At 42.2% G+C, this 14,645-nt stretch overlaps 1 protein-coding gene across 5 annotated transcripts in view; it reads right to left on the bottom strand.

Annotated features, from left to right (window-relative positions):
- PRPF4B (pre-mRNA processing factor 4B) overlaps positions 1–11,784 on the bottom strand; it is a 26,142-nt gene extending 14,358 nt beyond the window's left edge. For all 5 annotated transcript variants that reach the window (XR_001941967.1, XR_001941966.1, XR_001941965.1 and 2 more), the window contains exons 1-3: positions 11,713–11,784; positions 5,231–6,391; positions 1,269–1,442 (exon numbers count right to left, since the gene is read on the bottom strand). Coding sequence is in view for 1 of the 5 variants with exons in the window: in XM_018570455.1 (XP_018425957.1) it covers positions 1,269–1,442; positions 5,231–6,391; positions 11,713–11,747 (1,370 nt within the window). In the remaining 4 variants the exon portion in view is untranslated. The remainder of the gene's footprint in view (positions 1–1,268; positions 1,443–5,230; positions 6,392–11,712) is intronic.
- Between the last annotated feature and the right edge of the window lie 2,861 nt (positions 11,785–14,645).

The raw sequence follows: 14,645 nt of genomic DNA on the forward strand, positions 1-14,645 counted from the left end.
ATATATATATATATATACATATATTTACTGTATGTACACTATATTGCCAAAAGTATTGGGACACCTGCCTTTACCGTTTACCCTAGTCCGTAGGGTTCAATATTGAGTTGCCCACCTTTTGCAGCTATAACAGCTTCAACTCTTCTGGGAAGGCTGTCCACAAGGTTTAGGAGTGTGTCTATGGAAATATTTGACCATTCTTCCAAAAGCGCATTTGTGAGGTGAGGTACTGATGTTGGAAGAGAAGACCTGGCTCGCAGTCTCGCAATTCATCCCAAAGGTGTTCGATCAGGTTGAGGTCAGGCCAGTCAAGTTCCTCCACCTCAAACTGGATTGGATTTTGCACAGCGATAAACTGGCACCATTGATGTCTAGCAGTGGTCTACCTCCTACCTCCTCTATGGACATAAACATGTATGCTCAGTTAATCTGAACATGCATGTTTATGGAAAGATCATGTGTTTTGTGGATTGTAGTGTGACCTTTCATATAATGCCACAGAGGTGGTAATGGCCACCTTCCAATACTTCAAGTTCTCGTCCAGGTAGAGTAAATGTCTAAATTATAAAGTGTATCTTTAAAGAGAACTATAGGCCAACCTTTTTTGGCCATAGTTCTCTTCAGGGTCACAGGAGGACATATACTACTATTCTCTGGTGACCCAAAACTGAGTATATAGTGGGCTATTGCCCGCTATATGCTGAGAGCGCCGCCGCCAGGAAGGATCCCAACAATACTGTCAAGATCCACGCCCGTGGCTGATTGACAGCGGGCTCTGCCTTTGTAGGGGGACAAAGAAGAAACCAAGTGCAGATGCACTTATAATTAAAGTGATATTAAAGCCTATTTTTAAGGAGACGCTCCTTTGCTGGAGGCTGTTGTTTTTCTTTAAAAGTTCCTACTTCCTCACAGGCCACGCCCCTTCCCTATTTGATGGCAGAAGGAGCCTATGGCTCCTCTACCATCAACCCGGAAGTTCGGGGAACAGAGGATCACTTCGGGCCGGCGGCGACGATGAGCGCAGCTGACAGGTAAGTGTGGGGGGGACTGGGATAAAAAAAAAAAAAAAAGGTGCTGGGCCGTTTTTACCCTAATGCAGAGAATGCATTAAGGTAAAAAATCGCCCAGACCTTAATACTTCTTTAAGTGCTGCAGCATATATTTTTTTATTGGAAGGCCGTAGTTCTACTTTAAAATTAGGACAGCAAAATTGGATTTAACTGAAATCAGAGCCAACTGCAGCTATTTCAATTTCTCAATTTACTTACCTCCTGTGAGGAGATCTGCTCCATCTACGTGGAGATCTACTACGCCTAAGAGGTGACCGTGATCTTCTTCTTAGAGGTGATCTACTTGCACGTCTTCTAGAAGGAGACCATCGAGGAGGACTCATTTCTTTTGCTCTATCATGTCTTATAGGCCCTTCATCTCTAGGTCGCAACCTAAATAAAAATAACTTTAATACATTAAGAACATTAAACAAGATAAACGTTCCCATACAAATTCAACAATGGACCACAGACATCTTTTTTTTCCCCATTTCCCCAAGGATTAATTAAATGTCATTACCAATGTCCTCTTAAGAATGCAGAATCTCTGACTTTATTATCTTAAATCATTGACACAGAACAAGCAAGTAGCAAGTGATATTTAGGCTTATGACCTGCATATTTGTTCTGTGTCAGTGATGCAAATGAATGAAGCAAAAGGATCATCATGGCCACCAGGCAACTAGCAATTTTAGGTTTCCTAAAAGGGTTCCCAAGGTTTAATTTGGAAAATCATAACTTCACACACAACACATTTTGGAGTTCAAGCGACGTCAACCTGAACACATTCAGCATAATTATTTTAAGGCTCCATTCACACCTAGGCATTTTGTCGCGCTAAGCACAACAAAAAGCTCAAGAAAAGGAATCCCATTTGCCTGTCTTGAGAGTAACAAAACGCTCAAGACAAGGAATCCCGTTCATTTCTATGGCCCCTGTTTACACCGGAACGTTTTGTCACACAAGACTTCCCACTGAAGTCTATGGGACCAAGAGTTGTAATCTGCCAAAAAGTAGCTCATGTACTTTTCCTGGTGACAGCGTTTTTCTGCTTGTGACAAAATGCTCAGGTGTGAACAGGGGCCATAGAAATTAATGAGATTGTCTGGAGCGTGACAAAACGCTCTAGACAAGCAAATGGGATTCCTTGTCTTGAGCATTTTGTCGCACTTACCTTGGAGCAACAAAATGCCTAGGTGTGAACGGGGACTTACCCCACATTCCTCATGTCTCATCTCACCATAGGTGCCTGGCCTTCATGGGTGGGAGTTAAAGAAAAGCTCAGAGGCATTTTGCCAAATAAAAAAATCATCAACATGAGACGTAAGCATTTTGTAATTTCTTCCTAAAATAGTACCTGGCCCCAGCCAGCAGAATCTCCAGAGACTAACCAACACCAAAGTGCCCCCATTGGAAGGTACATTTACACATGGAGTTACAGAGCATACAAGGCTTCCGGCAATCTGCTCTTTAAGGACTCGTATATAGTAAAAAGATATCAGCATGGTATACAGCATACCAATTTTGACTAGTATCATACATTCTAACAGCAACCAATAAGGTCAGAGCATATGCTTAAACATCTCCAGTCTTCTAATTTTCAGAATTCAAAAACAATCAGGCTGATTTTCTAAAGGAATAACATCCGTTAATATTCAATTACCCAATCATGTGCAGATGAGACGGGTAAACAGGAATTTTCTATCCACATTTAAGCAAATATTCCCACAATTTCTGTAAAAATGATCAACTCCTTTAGTAAATCAGCCTCAAAATCTCAAACCGTTTTGCAGTACTCAAGCCTGTTTAACCACTTGAAGTCCGCGGTGTTAAACCCCCTTCCCATCCAGGCCATTTTTCAGTATTCAGCGCTGCGGTACTTTGACTGACATTTATTCCGTCATGCAACGCTGTACTGAAATTAATTTTATACCATTTTTTGGGGACAGATCAAGCTTTCTTTTGATGGTATTTAATCGCCACTGGAGGTTTTATTTTTGAATATATTAAGGAAAAACTATCAAATTTTTTTTTAAGTTTCCCCTATATTAAAATGATAAAACATTTATTATTACCCAATTTTTTGGTAAAATATAAGAGACAGGGTCACTTCGGGTAAATAGATACCAAACATGTCAAGCCTTAAAATTGCGCTCATCCGTTTAGCGTCCTCGGTGATTGAGGGGGGGGGGCGGGGCGCGCAGCCAGACAGCCCATACATACAATCAGCAGGCTATAGAGCCGCCGATCGTATGTATGTGAAACAGTCGGTAACGGCTGTAAAGAACGGAACGTTTTTCTCTGCCCGTGCGCAGAGAAAAAAGCCGCCTGGAGACGGCAACCCGCCAATGCAACTGTGCCATCCGTCCGTTTTTTCACAACGGGCGGACGGCAACGGGTTAAAGTGTATTTTCACTTCTGCAGCCAAACTGGCAAATTTGATATTTGTTACATGTTCCCAATCATAGCTTAACTTAAATATTGAAAATTGCTGCTTACATTTCTACTTGCTTGAAATCCTTCCTAGCTTTTCCCGATATGTAATGTTAAGGAGGACTGTGGAGCTGTTTACCATATGTAATCTAATTCTAATCCCATCTGTACTGTGCTGGCAGATCTCGTTCATTGTAACTAGATTTTAATACTATATGTCCTAATAAAGGGTTAAAGCAGAAGTCCCGGAAAAAAAAAAAGTATTACCCCTTGCAGTGGGGCTAACCCCACAATGCACGGGTTAATGGCTCATTTTTGTCTAGGTTAAAAAAAAAAAAAAAAAGAAGTTATGCTCACCCGATCCTTCAAGTCCTCTTGCTCTTAGACCGATCCTTGGAGCCTCTCTCCCCCTCTGCTGCAGCGTCCTAAGGTCCCATAAGTTATCACGTTCTATACACGGTGAATAGATGTGAGGATGCTGAGGAACATTCCAATGCTGTAGCTGAGGAGAGAGGCCTCAGTGACCGGAGAAGCAGACACCTACCTCGACGGTTTGGGCGAGTATCATTTTTTTTTTTAAAGCAAAAACAAGCACTTAGCCCTTGCGGTGCGGGGGTAGTCCCACTGCAAGGGTTAAGGACACTTCTGCCTGAAGTTCTTCTTTCAAGGTTTAGGTGGTACATTATATTTAAATGCACTTTTCCCGAGTTTGTCCCTTTATATGCTCTTTGAAATTGTCCAGAAAAGCATGCAGTCCTATATACAGTATAAGCATAAAACAAGTAGAATGGTAAGAAATATTTTTTTTAAAGAATATTTGTAGGTATGTTGTGTGAATGGGAACAAAACACAGTGGATGTTTTCCAAATTTGATTGCAAAAGTGGAAATACATTTTAAAGTTACAGGTAATGGCAAATTTTACTCTCCTACTACTTGGCAATTCAACCTCTTTGTTTCCAATCACCTCACCTGCAGCACACTGAACTCAAGCGTGTTTAATTTTAGCTAGTTATCATGTATGTAGATGGGAGCAGTCATATAGGCTTATTTGACATGTAGTCTGTTTTTCTGCTGTCCGGTTTATAATTAACAAAGATGTATATTTCAAAATAATGCCACCTAACATCAAAAGGTTTACTGTTAGATGGGATTTGGAGTAGCAGAAAACAAACCACATTCTCACTTGCCTCAGTGGGTCTGCACGGGAGATCAACGGCCACTAAATGTTATGCTATTAACATATACTAGGGATGCACCGATACTAGTATCGGTGCAGAGTATCTGGGCGAGTACTCGCCCAAATGCTCCGATGCCTAGCCCGATACTTCCTGTATCAGGAAGCCGGGCAGCGAGTCATTACACGCTGCCCAGCATCCTGATTGGCTGGGAAGCGGGCTCCATGCTCCCTCATCACCTAGTGACGAGAGGCATGGGGACGGCTTCCCTGCTAATCGAGAAGCCAGGTGGCGAGTCATTACACGCCGCCTGGCTTCCTTAATGGGACTTTCGGTATCGGCGAGTAGGGGAAAAAAAATACCGCTATCAGTGCTTTCCTAACAGATACAATTCGAAATATCGACTGAATTGCATCTGCTGGTCGGCCGACAACAGTGGTAAAGTCACTTCACCAGTCTTCAGGGACTGCCACTGACCATTCAACTGTGAATTGTCCAGTATCAAGTCAAATTATGATTTGACCATCACCACTTATCACCAAGTTCATAAATGTAACCAAAAAATAAATTACCTAGGTGAAGACATACGTCTTCTCTCAGGTTCCCATCTTTTCCTTTCTATAGATTTGCTCTTTGCTCTCCTCGGGGAGGACTGTGTTCGAGGGGGAGATGGTTTCATTTTCCTATCATAAGGAGGTGGGGATTTGCCTTGCTTAAAATTACATTCACGCTGATTGGGAGTTAGACTTCTTTCCTCTTGGCTGGGGGGTGGGCGAACACCTGGTGAGCGGTTTTCTTTGCCAGAAGAGGCATCTTTTGAAGGTGACTTGGGAAGGGGCTTCTTTTCCTTCTCCAAGTCGGACCTTCTGGGTTTGTACTCTTTTGACCTTGACCTCCTTTCTTTGGATTTGCTTCCCCATGGCAATGGAGATTTAGACTTCCTACTACGATCTTTTGTTCTGTTTTCAGTAGCTACAGGTGATTTCTTCCTATCTCTTGGTTTTACTCTATCCTCAGGGGGAGACTTAGACCTTATATTTTTTTCTGGGGATTGCCTCCGCAATGCTGGTGACTTTTTCAGCTGCTCTTGCAATCGATTCCTTTTGGATGGACTTTTAGATTTCTTTCGTTCCTTGGACCCACTTCTAGGTGGTTTTTCTTTAACAGCTTCAGAGTTGGCTTTAGGTTTTTTCTTTTCTGTCTTGTGCTTGGTCTTTTCTTTGGACTTGCTCCTAGACCTCCTTTTAGAAGTATTTTTAGAGTAAAACTCCTGTTTTGCTCTTATATTTGATTTGGTGGAGGCTCTTTTGCCATTGCGAATTTTTTCGTTAATCTCCCCTTCTTCTTCTGACCCTGAATTGTACCCCTGCAATATCAAGCCCATGCCAGAATGGACTTTACCCTCCATTAACTCATTATCAAGCTCTGCTTTAATCAAGGCTCTTTGCTTTTCAAGATCTTCCAACAATGCAAAGTCATCCAGCTTTGCCCTCTTTAAGTGTGTAATGTCATCTTTGTCATCATCATCTTTCCGTTTATGCTTCTTATGCTTATGTTTATGCTTGTGTTTTTTATCTTTGTCCTCTTCAGCAACATGTTTGTGTTTTTTATGTTTACTCCGATGCTTGTGTTTCTTTTTCTTGTGTTTATTGTGCTTGATCTGAGGCTGCTCTTCTGCTGAGACTTCACCATTTTCATCAATGCTCCTCACAGATGTGTCACCATCTTCCATGCTGTAAATAAGATCAACACATCTCAGTTACAATACAGCTACATAAGTGACTTCATTTTTGGTTAAGATAAAAGCTTAAAAAACAAAAAGTTTGACTTTTACAACTTAAAGCTCTAAAAAAAATAATAATAATTCAATGATATGATTTTTTGCATAAACATGCAAAAAAATTAAGGGAACTTGTTAAAACAGAAAAGGGATATGGATTATAATACAAATAAGGAATCCAATGGCAATCGGGGTTTAAAGGGTTGTCAACCTGGTTGCATCATTTCAGTGTGGGCTGTCATCTATCATGGGAAATAATGAGTTAACCGTTTAGAAAGCTCAGTCATATAATGGCTGTTTTGCCCTGATGAGCAAGTGACCTAAATGTTTTCCCCTCCCCATAAGCCTGTCCCATGTCTATGGGTAGCTTTACACTGCTCACATGCCAGCCAATACCTATAGCTAACTATACTCAAGTTTTGGGCACCCAAAGAAATCAGTCGCTTGCGGCTAGGAAATAAAACGCACGTCTATGAGAACTCTACAACTGTACCAGTCATTCTCTGGTCAACTGTTTACATAAAATATATGTTTATGTGAGCCTAAACTTTTTGCAGTTTTTACAGAGTGGGGAAGGATTAGAATATCCGTCGTGGGGTTTTTTTTTGTTGTTTTTTTTTTTACTGTCTGTGTCCTAAGTAGATTCAGCCTCAAAAGTTGCCCCAGTAGTCATTTAGTGGTCATCAGAACGGGAAGGCTAAATCTTCCACTGGGGACACCTATTTCAGTGACAACTTTTAAAGAGGGAAATTCCCATCACTTTGTGGAGATTTCTTCTTACTTGTCTTCTTACTTGTTGCGTCTGGAAGACACAGACCACAAATAATAAACGCAGAGGGGTTTTAATCCTGCTCTACACTATCCCAAAAATTTTTTTTTAAAGTCTACACCTACACTTAAATACGAAGGTGGGATACACACACACAAAATAAAAAGCACCTGCTATACAGCACATCAGCACATCACAAAGCGTGGCGGTATCCAACGCTGACCAAATGTAGTGCAGGTGCATTATTTTATGAGCTGAGGCTCAACATTAATGGGATTCCTTAATACAACACAACAAACCCCACGTGTTAACATGTGCAAATGTAAGAATTGGCCCAAAACTGAGGAAATCCCAATTCCACGTCTTCTCACTATAAAACATTATTTGTTGTATAACAAAGTGACAATAAAGTAGTATAAACCCTAGCGTAATACTCTATTTACATTAACTCTGTTACTGTTGTGTTATTTTCTATATTATTGTGCCCCATGCATACATATGACATTTTAAAAACTATATAAAAAACGTGTTACATGCAACTTCTGGGACAATAGAGTCAAGTACACAACACATGATCACCTTCCAGAAGCAAACAACAAATACAATGGGACTGACTTATGAAGATCAGAGCAAACAAACATGGTATTTCTGGAAGCACATCCCCTTCATCAGTGCATCAGGCGACTGGCCCCAGAAACACACTAGCCATATTATATATCGCGGGCTGTAGTTGGGATCCCGATACGAGTGAATAGTCCATGAATCTGGCCTGATTGTGTCAACTGGAAATTTTACAAGTAACTGATTGCTTCACTTTTCTGAGTACATTTTAAAAAGATTTTTTTAATAACAAAGCTATTAGGTTTAATGAACACGGACCTGAAAAATCTTCGCTTTAAGATCTGTACAGTGTTTTTTTTGCCTCTGAACGCAGCTCAAACAGCAAACATGACCATACAGATTGTAGTGTTAAGATCCTTAATCTAAAGCCTTGGTTCTCAACTGGTGGGTTGTGATACCAAGCCAGGTAGCCCTCGGAAACGTGCGTTTGTTGCACGGTTTTTATCGCAAATTGCAGCAAAAATGCGTGACAAATGCGCATATTCGATACACCTAGGTGTGAACCCAGCCTAGTGCACTGCACCACGCAATCGCACCTACTGGATGTTCTGGTGTGGGAGCCTGGGTACTGCAATGCCGTGCGTTCCATTGCAGTGTGACTTGGGTCGCGACTTAATGACCAAGGACAAATGTGGGTCCTGAGGTTACACATATTGAAAACCACTGGTGTAAAGAACTGTTCAGAAAAAAAAAAATGCCTCAAATCTGCATTTGGCATAATGTACAGGCGTGCGCACGTAGTGGGGTACCGGTTTCAATCTCAGCCTTGTCACTATCCTATTGCATGTTCTCCCTGTACTTGGGTGGGTTCCCTCCAGGTACTCCGCTTTCCTCCTACACTCCACGGACTGTCTAAATTGGCCCAGTATGCATGTATGATAGGAACCTTAGACTGTAAGCTCCTTGAGGGCAGGAGCTTTGAATGCGCAACTATGTAAAGCACTGCGTAAATTGTCACCGCTATATAAATACCTGAAATAAATAAAAGGTCTAAAAAATAATACATTTTAGCCAGTAGAATGAATTTACATGCAAACGCTTCTAAAAAGCGAATACTTTATGCACCATTACACTCCTTTTTCATGTTGGATACTTCTGGCTGCAAAACCCGGCATAGAAATAAGTATTTAATTACAACCGTGTGCATGAGCCCTTACATACTTCATGAGGACAAAGCGTCCGTTCTCTTTTGTTCTGAATGTAGGATAAATGATTGAATGCAGCTTGCCACATGGTGACAGCTTCTAACGCCACTTAAAATATAAGTGAGACCTTTTGTGTGTTTTTATACCACTGATACAGGAATTGCAGTATTGTATGAAAAATACATGCATTAGGAAGCAACTGCAAATCATATTTCCCACCACTAGGCATGAATCTGCTGAATCAGTGAGGATGTAAGAAGAGAGAAAGGATCAAATATGATAAAGAGTAATGCTTAAAATGAAGATCTCCATATCCGCTAATCAGGAATCAGCTTTCAGTGATGGGACAGCAGTAAGAGGACGCCTGATTGCTACAGATTACAATGTTAGCACAGGTTTGAACAAGTTTTACTGTGTTGCTTCAGTTCTGCTCTCTACTAAACCCACACATTGTATACAAATGCAGATGCTATTGCTTTGGGGGGGGGTTACTACATCAAGTATACTGTATTATTTCACATCACACAACATATGGTGGCCTCATGAACCATGCTACTTTTGGCCTTTACACCCCTAAAGCATGTCTGCATAATCTGTGCCCTTGGGATCCGTTTTGTTTACATTTGCTATTGTCATGCAAGGAAACAGAATTTTGACTTGCCCCTAGAGTTCATGTATTAGTTGCCTCTCATTACAGAGGTATAGCTACACTAAATGAGTGGCTATTGAGTGTAGTAACCCAAGTCTAGGTTCACATCTTTGCCTCTGCATTTTACTATGTGTTTTATACATGCTTTTCACACTGTCATTGATGTCTATGGGACCAAAAACACGCACTGATGCGCCAAAAAAACCACCTGTACTACTATCTCCAGACACACGGCGGGCAACACACAGGTATGAATGGAACCTATAAAAAATAATTGTGATCCTCTTGTCACGCATTGCCGCACTTCAACCGATGCAGGTTAAATCGCACAGATGTGACTGGGGCCATATATTATATGTAAAGTATTACTTTTCTTAGGGCTGCAACAACTGATCGATTAGTTGGTTTGATTAGTTGAATCCGCAGCCGCTGCCACTCTGCTCCTCCGTTCCCCTCCCCGCCGGTGCTGGCTGCAGCCGTCTGTGTCCCTTTCAATCCCCGCCTGTATCGGTAGAGGCAGCGGGGACACAGATCACTGCAGCCAGCACTAGAAAGGAAAAGAGGCCACTGTGCCTCTTCATTCCCCGGCTGGTGCCCCCCATGCCTCCGCTGGCCCCCATGCCTCCGCTGACCCCTCTTTTCTCGGCAGTAGAAAGCTGGTGTCAAGTTTCCCATCAGTGGCTAGAAACAATAGCCAGCCTCCTATTGGCCATTTTAAATTCCAATAGCAGGCTGGCTTTTGCACCCGTCCACTGCCTGCTGTCAATCAGCAGAGGAGGACCGGAAGGAGAACTTTCTCTGCTGATTGACAGCAGGCAGGTGCAATAGCCAGCCTGCTATTGGCTATTGCAACTTACAATAGCAGGCTGGCTATTGCTCTGAGCCACCGCCTGCTGTGTTGACATTCAGCTGCCTCAGCAGGCAGCTGTCATTCCCCAGTGAAGTGGAAAGGTGACACTAGTGGTCTAAAAGACCCCTAATGTCACTTTAAAGAGAACCTGTCACCTCCAATGTGCTATCACAAAGGGGGCTAAGATTTCTTTAATTAATGATAAACAACGTGGATGGACAAATCTACTACTGTGACTATTGTACTCTGACAGCCAGCACCCGGCATTGTCAGAGTACATGAACAGTGACTGCAGTCAATTAGCCAAAAATATTCAGCCCAGGCCCTTCACAAAAAAAGGAAGTCAACTCAGTAGTAAACTTTTCTCGAGCTGGCAGAGCCACAGTAAGAATTTCTGGCGTTTTCAGTGAGGCGGCTGACATTCTAACAGTGTATGGTACACAGTTCTATTTTTTTTAGTTTAACCCACAGGCTGAACAAAAATAAATAGAACAGATTCCTCCATCCACATCTATGTGCTGCGGCATCATGCACAAAGATGTGCGATTACCCCACACTCATGCAGCGCCCCAAAAAGTTTATTACTTTGTAAGTGGCCCTGCAGTGCAATGGAACGTGCCACACACTGTCATGTGTGTGCAATTGCAACAAAACCCATGGTGGCAAAGTATGATGAGGGGAATTCATAAAAACTGGAGCAGACAAAATCTGGAGCAGCTGTGCATTTTCAAATCTTAACGGAACAAACTGGAGAAAGAAGCTGATTTGGTTGACATGGGCAACTGCTCCAGAATGTGTCTGCTCCAGTTTCGATAAATTTCTCCCGATGTGCTTTTGGTGTGGCATCTTTTTAAACAAAAAGTCATATATAGTTTAGCCCCTTAACACACATACACTCACACAATTGTAAAAATCATTCTATACATTTACACATGTTTTCACATATAAAGGCACATTGGCCACTGCCTGTATGAATGAGGCCTAAGACCATCCTAGCACATGATAAAGTGACCTGGTACTACTCCCACACATCAGTAACAGGTGTGGGCAGCTGTGAGACACTACTGCACGTCTCAGCACCATATTCCTCTGTCAGGGGTCAGGACACCTAGAGAAAGGCGCCTTTATACGGTGTGCCGCCCCCTCGTGTACAGGTGAACGGGGAATATGGATTGTGGAGAACCCTGGACAGCGCTACACACATAAAGCCGTGGAGGACGGTGAACACGGCTCAAAAAACACTGGCTCGCGCAGCTCTGAATCCACAGCGGCCATTTTCCTCTCCGAGTTCCCAGCTTCGGAGGAGGCGAGGTTACGGGAGCGGAAGAGGCGACGTTACGTCACTTCCTTTGTTCCGAGGCCACTTCCTGCTTTGGTTGGCGGTGGTTGGCATTTTTTTCACATTTAGTTGTTTACATCGTATTTACATTTTTGTGCAATTTTGCACATAAGCCCGCATCATCTACAGTTATAGCGCTTTGGTGCGGTGACATGTATCTTTCCCCATGTCCAGGTAGGGTTGCCACCTGTCCAGGATTCACCCGGACAGTTCGGGTTTTGAATGCTGTGTTCGGGTTTCATGGCAACTGAAACCCGGACACAAGATGTCAGACACACAGGGGCAACCAAAATTAAGATAGGGGCTACTGACCCTCCCCCCACTGAAAAAAGTATCAACTGTGATATTTACATATTAAAGGGGGGAGCTATTTACATATGAATAAGCCACAACTCATTTTCCCCGAAAAAAGTATGCACGTCGCTTAAATGTGTTCGGGTTTTGCTTGAAGAAAAGTTGGCAACTCTAGCAAGCCCCCACTCACACTTGTGTGCTGGGGACACCCGTAGCCCTCGAAAATGTGTCCTTTTGTAGATGCACTGTGGTTGGATTCATCCCAAACATGCCTGCCAACGCACATGCATTGTAGATTGCTAAAATGCACCGTACAAAAAGTAACGTTTCGTGAAACGCATTTTTTTTTTCAAATGCGCATGCACTTCCTTGGTGTGACTGTCGCACATTTGGCAGCCCACTGAAATGAATTGGCTTCCAGGACATAACGTGCGTAAAATGCGCATTTGCTGTCACACATGTACAGGTGTGACCCAAGGATACAAGAGGCCAATTTTGCATAGAAAAGAACTGCAGGACATGAACTCCTAATGTTTTTGGTTGTTTCTTACCTCATGCTACAGATACAATTTTTTTATCAGGTAACCTTGGCTCTCCAGCTATTTGTGGAACTACAAGTCCCATGAAGCATTGCAAGTCTCTGACAGACACAGGCTTGGCTCTCAGCGACAGAGGCATTGTGGCATTTGTAGTTTCCCCACAGCTGGACTGCCGAGGTTGACTACTTCCGCAGTAGAAGTTAAAATGCAACCTGCCCAGTACTAAATCACTATAAATATACAGAGACAGAAAATTCTGCTCAGCTGTTGCATGTGTAGGCTGATATTCCATTGTAGTAATGCATGCTTAATTCTTCGATCATCTCCTCTGCTGTGCTGATCTCATGTTAATAAAGTTTGTTTAAAAAAAAAAGAGGACAAAAAAATACTGTACTGTAGGCGTGCCCAGACTGGAGGCTCGGCTGGGAGAGCAACAGGCAGTGAGGAAGGGAGGGAGGCGTGCTGCCGGAAGCTTGCTGCTGGTGTACAGAAATGTGGGGCTGACAGCTGATCCCGATCCATTCCAATGTACTGACTTCTAAGTAGAATGGTGAGTATAGTTCATTCTGTGTCTGATCAACCCGAGTGTCACCTAGTGGGTGTGCAGTTCCTGGTGTAAGATCTATGGGACAGGGCAATTAATGTACAAGCTTTATTATAGCTTGGAGTGAACCCGAGTACCTGCAGAGTAATTGTGTTACATCCATTGACAGCACTGCAATCTGTGATGCACTTTCTGGACTTAAATGTATCAGTAGAATATACAAAAAACTATAATATTGTCATGTATTGTACTGTTCTGATCACTTGGTTATGTGTTTTGGGCTGCTGTTGCAGTCACTTGATATAGTTATTTACTACTCAGAATCTTGTTTATATCAAGTAGAATGTCATGTTTTTGTTTAACTCTTTAAATGCCACCTCCCCTCTTATTAAAGTAGTAATAAACTCTCAAGCTTTTTTTCAAAATGAATCCAGATGAAACAAATAAACGTTGCTCAGCAAAGTATTTCTTTACATTTTTGCCCAAACGCTTACAGTCATCCTGTTTTGAAACGGCTACAACTCTCTCAGCTCCACATCCCAGAACTTCCTGTCCAGTACAAGATCAGAAGGGACAGAGCAGTCTCCAGCAGCTTAAAATTAAGGCTGATCATAAATGCTACACCCAAATTCCTTAAGATGTTAAAGAATGCCCACAGTGCATTCTTATACAATGCAATGGTACTTCTACAATGCGATACTTACAAAATATAATAGCAGAGTCCTTGCAATATATGGTGCCCAGGCTGTAAATCACATAAAAGGAGCTTGGAAGCTTTTTTTTTTTTTTACAAAAGGGAGATAGTTTTGTTTTTACTCAATAATGTAACATGAATTTGAAACACAAGTCTACTTTGCTTCTAGTTGCTTCTCATGTTTATGTGTTTTGAAGCAGAACTTTGGGCAAACAGCTAAATACAGGGGGTAAAGTAGGGCTGGATAAATTCTAGGATCCAGGTAGGAAAAGCTCCATAAGATTTACAGCTGGATTGGACAGACTGAATTAATATTATCTGGGTAAAGTATATATCTAAAGCCAGAACTTTGTTTTTCATAATATAGTAGGGGAGGATTCAAACTGCTGCTGTTTGCGGTTTTTGTTTTATTTTGCCATGTGACTCCTTAAGAAGATTTCCCTACACTTCCTGCCCTGGAGACTCAACAGGAAGTAAGAGGATAACTTTCTAATGAGAGGGAAATCTCCAATTGGAAGTTCTCACAGGAACCATTGTCCCCATTGGAAGATTTCCCCTCGTTTCCTGTTCTGGTGGCAACTCAGAATGTTGGATTTACCCTCACTTTCATTCCTGGTGACATTGGTGTTCATTACAATTAGAGAGAGAATCTCACCAATGGGGACACCTGACAGGGGTATTAAACCCTCACTAATCTAGCCATACAATATTGGTTTTTTTTGGCCTGCCTGGCTGTGAAGAAAGGCAGAGGCGCAAACGTTAG

Source organism: Nanorana parkeri, unplaced genomic scaffold (genome assembly GCF_000935625.1).
Source record: "Nanorana parkeri isolate BGI_ZX_2015 unplaced genomic scaffold, ASM93562v1 scaffold1534, whole genome shotgun sequence".
Classification (NCBI taxonomy): Eukaryota; Metazoa; Chordata; class Amphibia; order Anura; family Dicroglossidae; genus Nanorana; species Nanorana parkeri.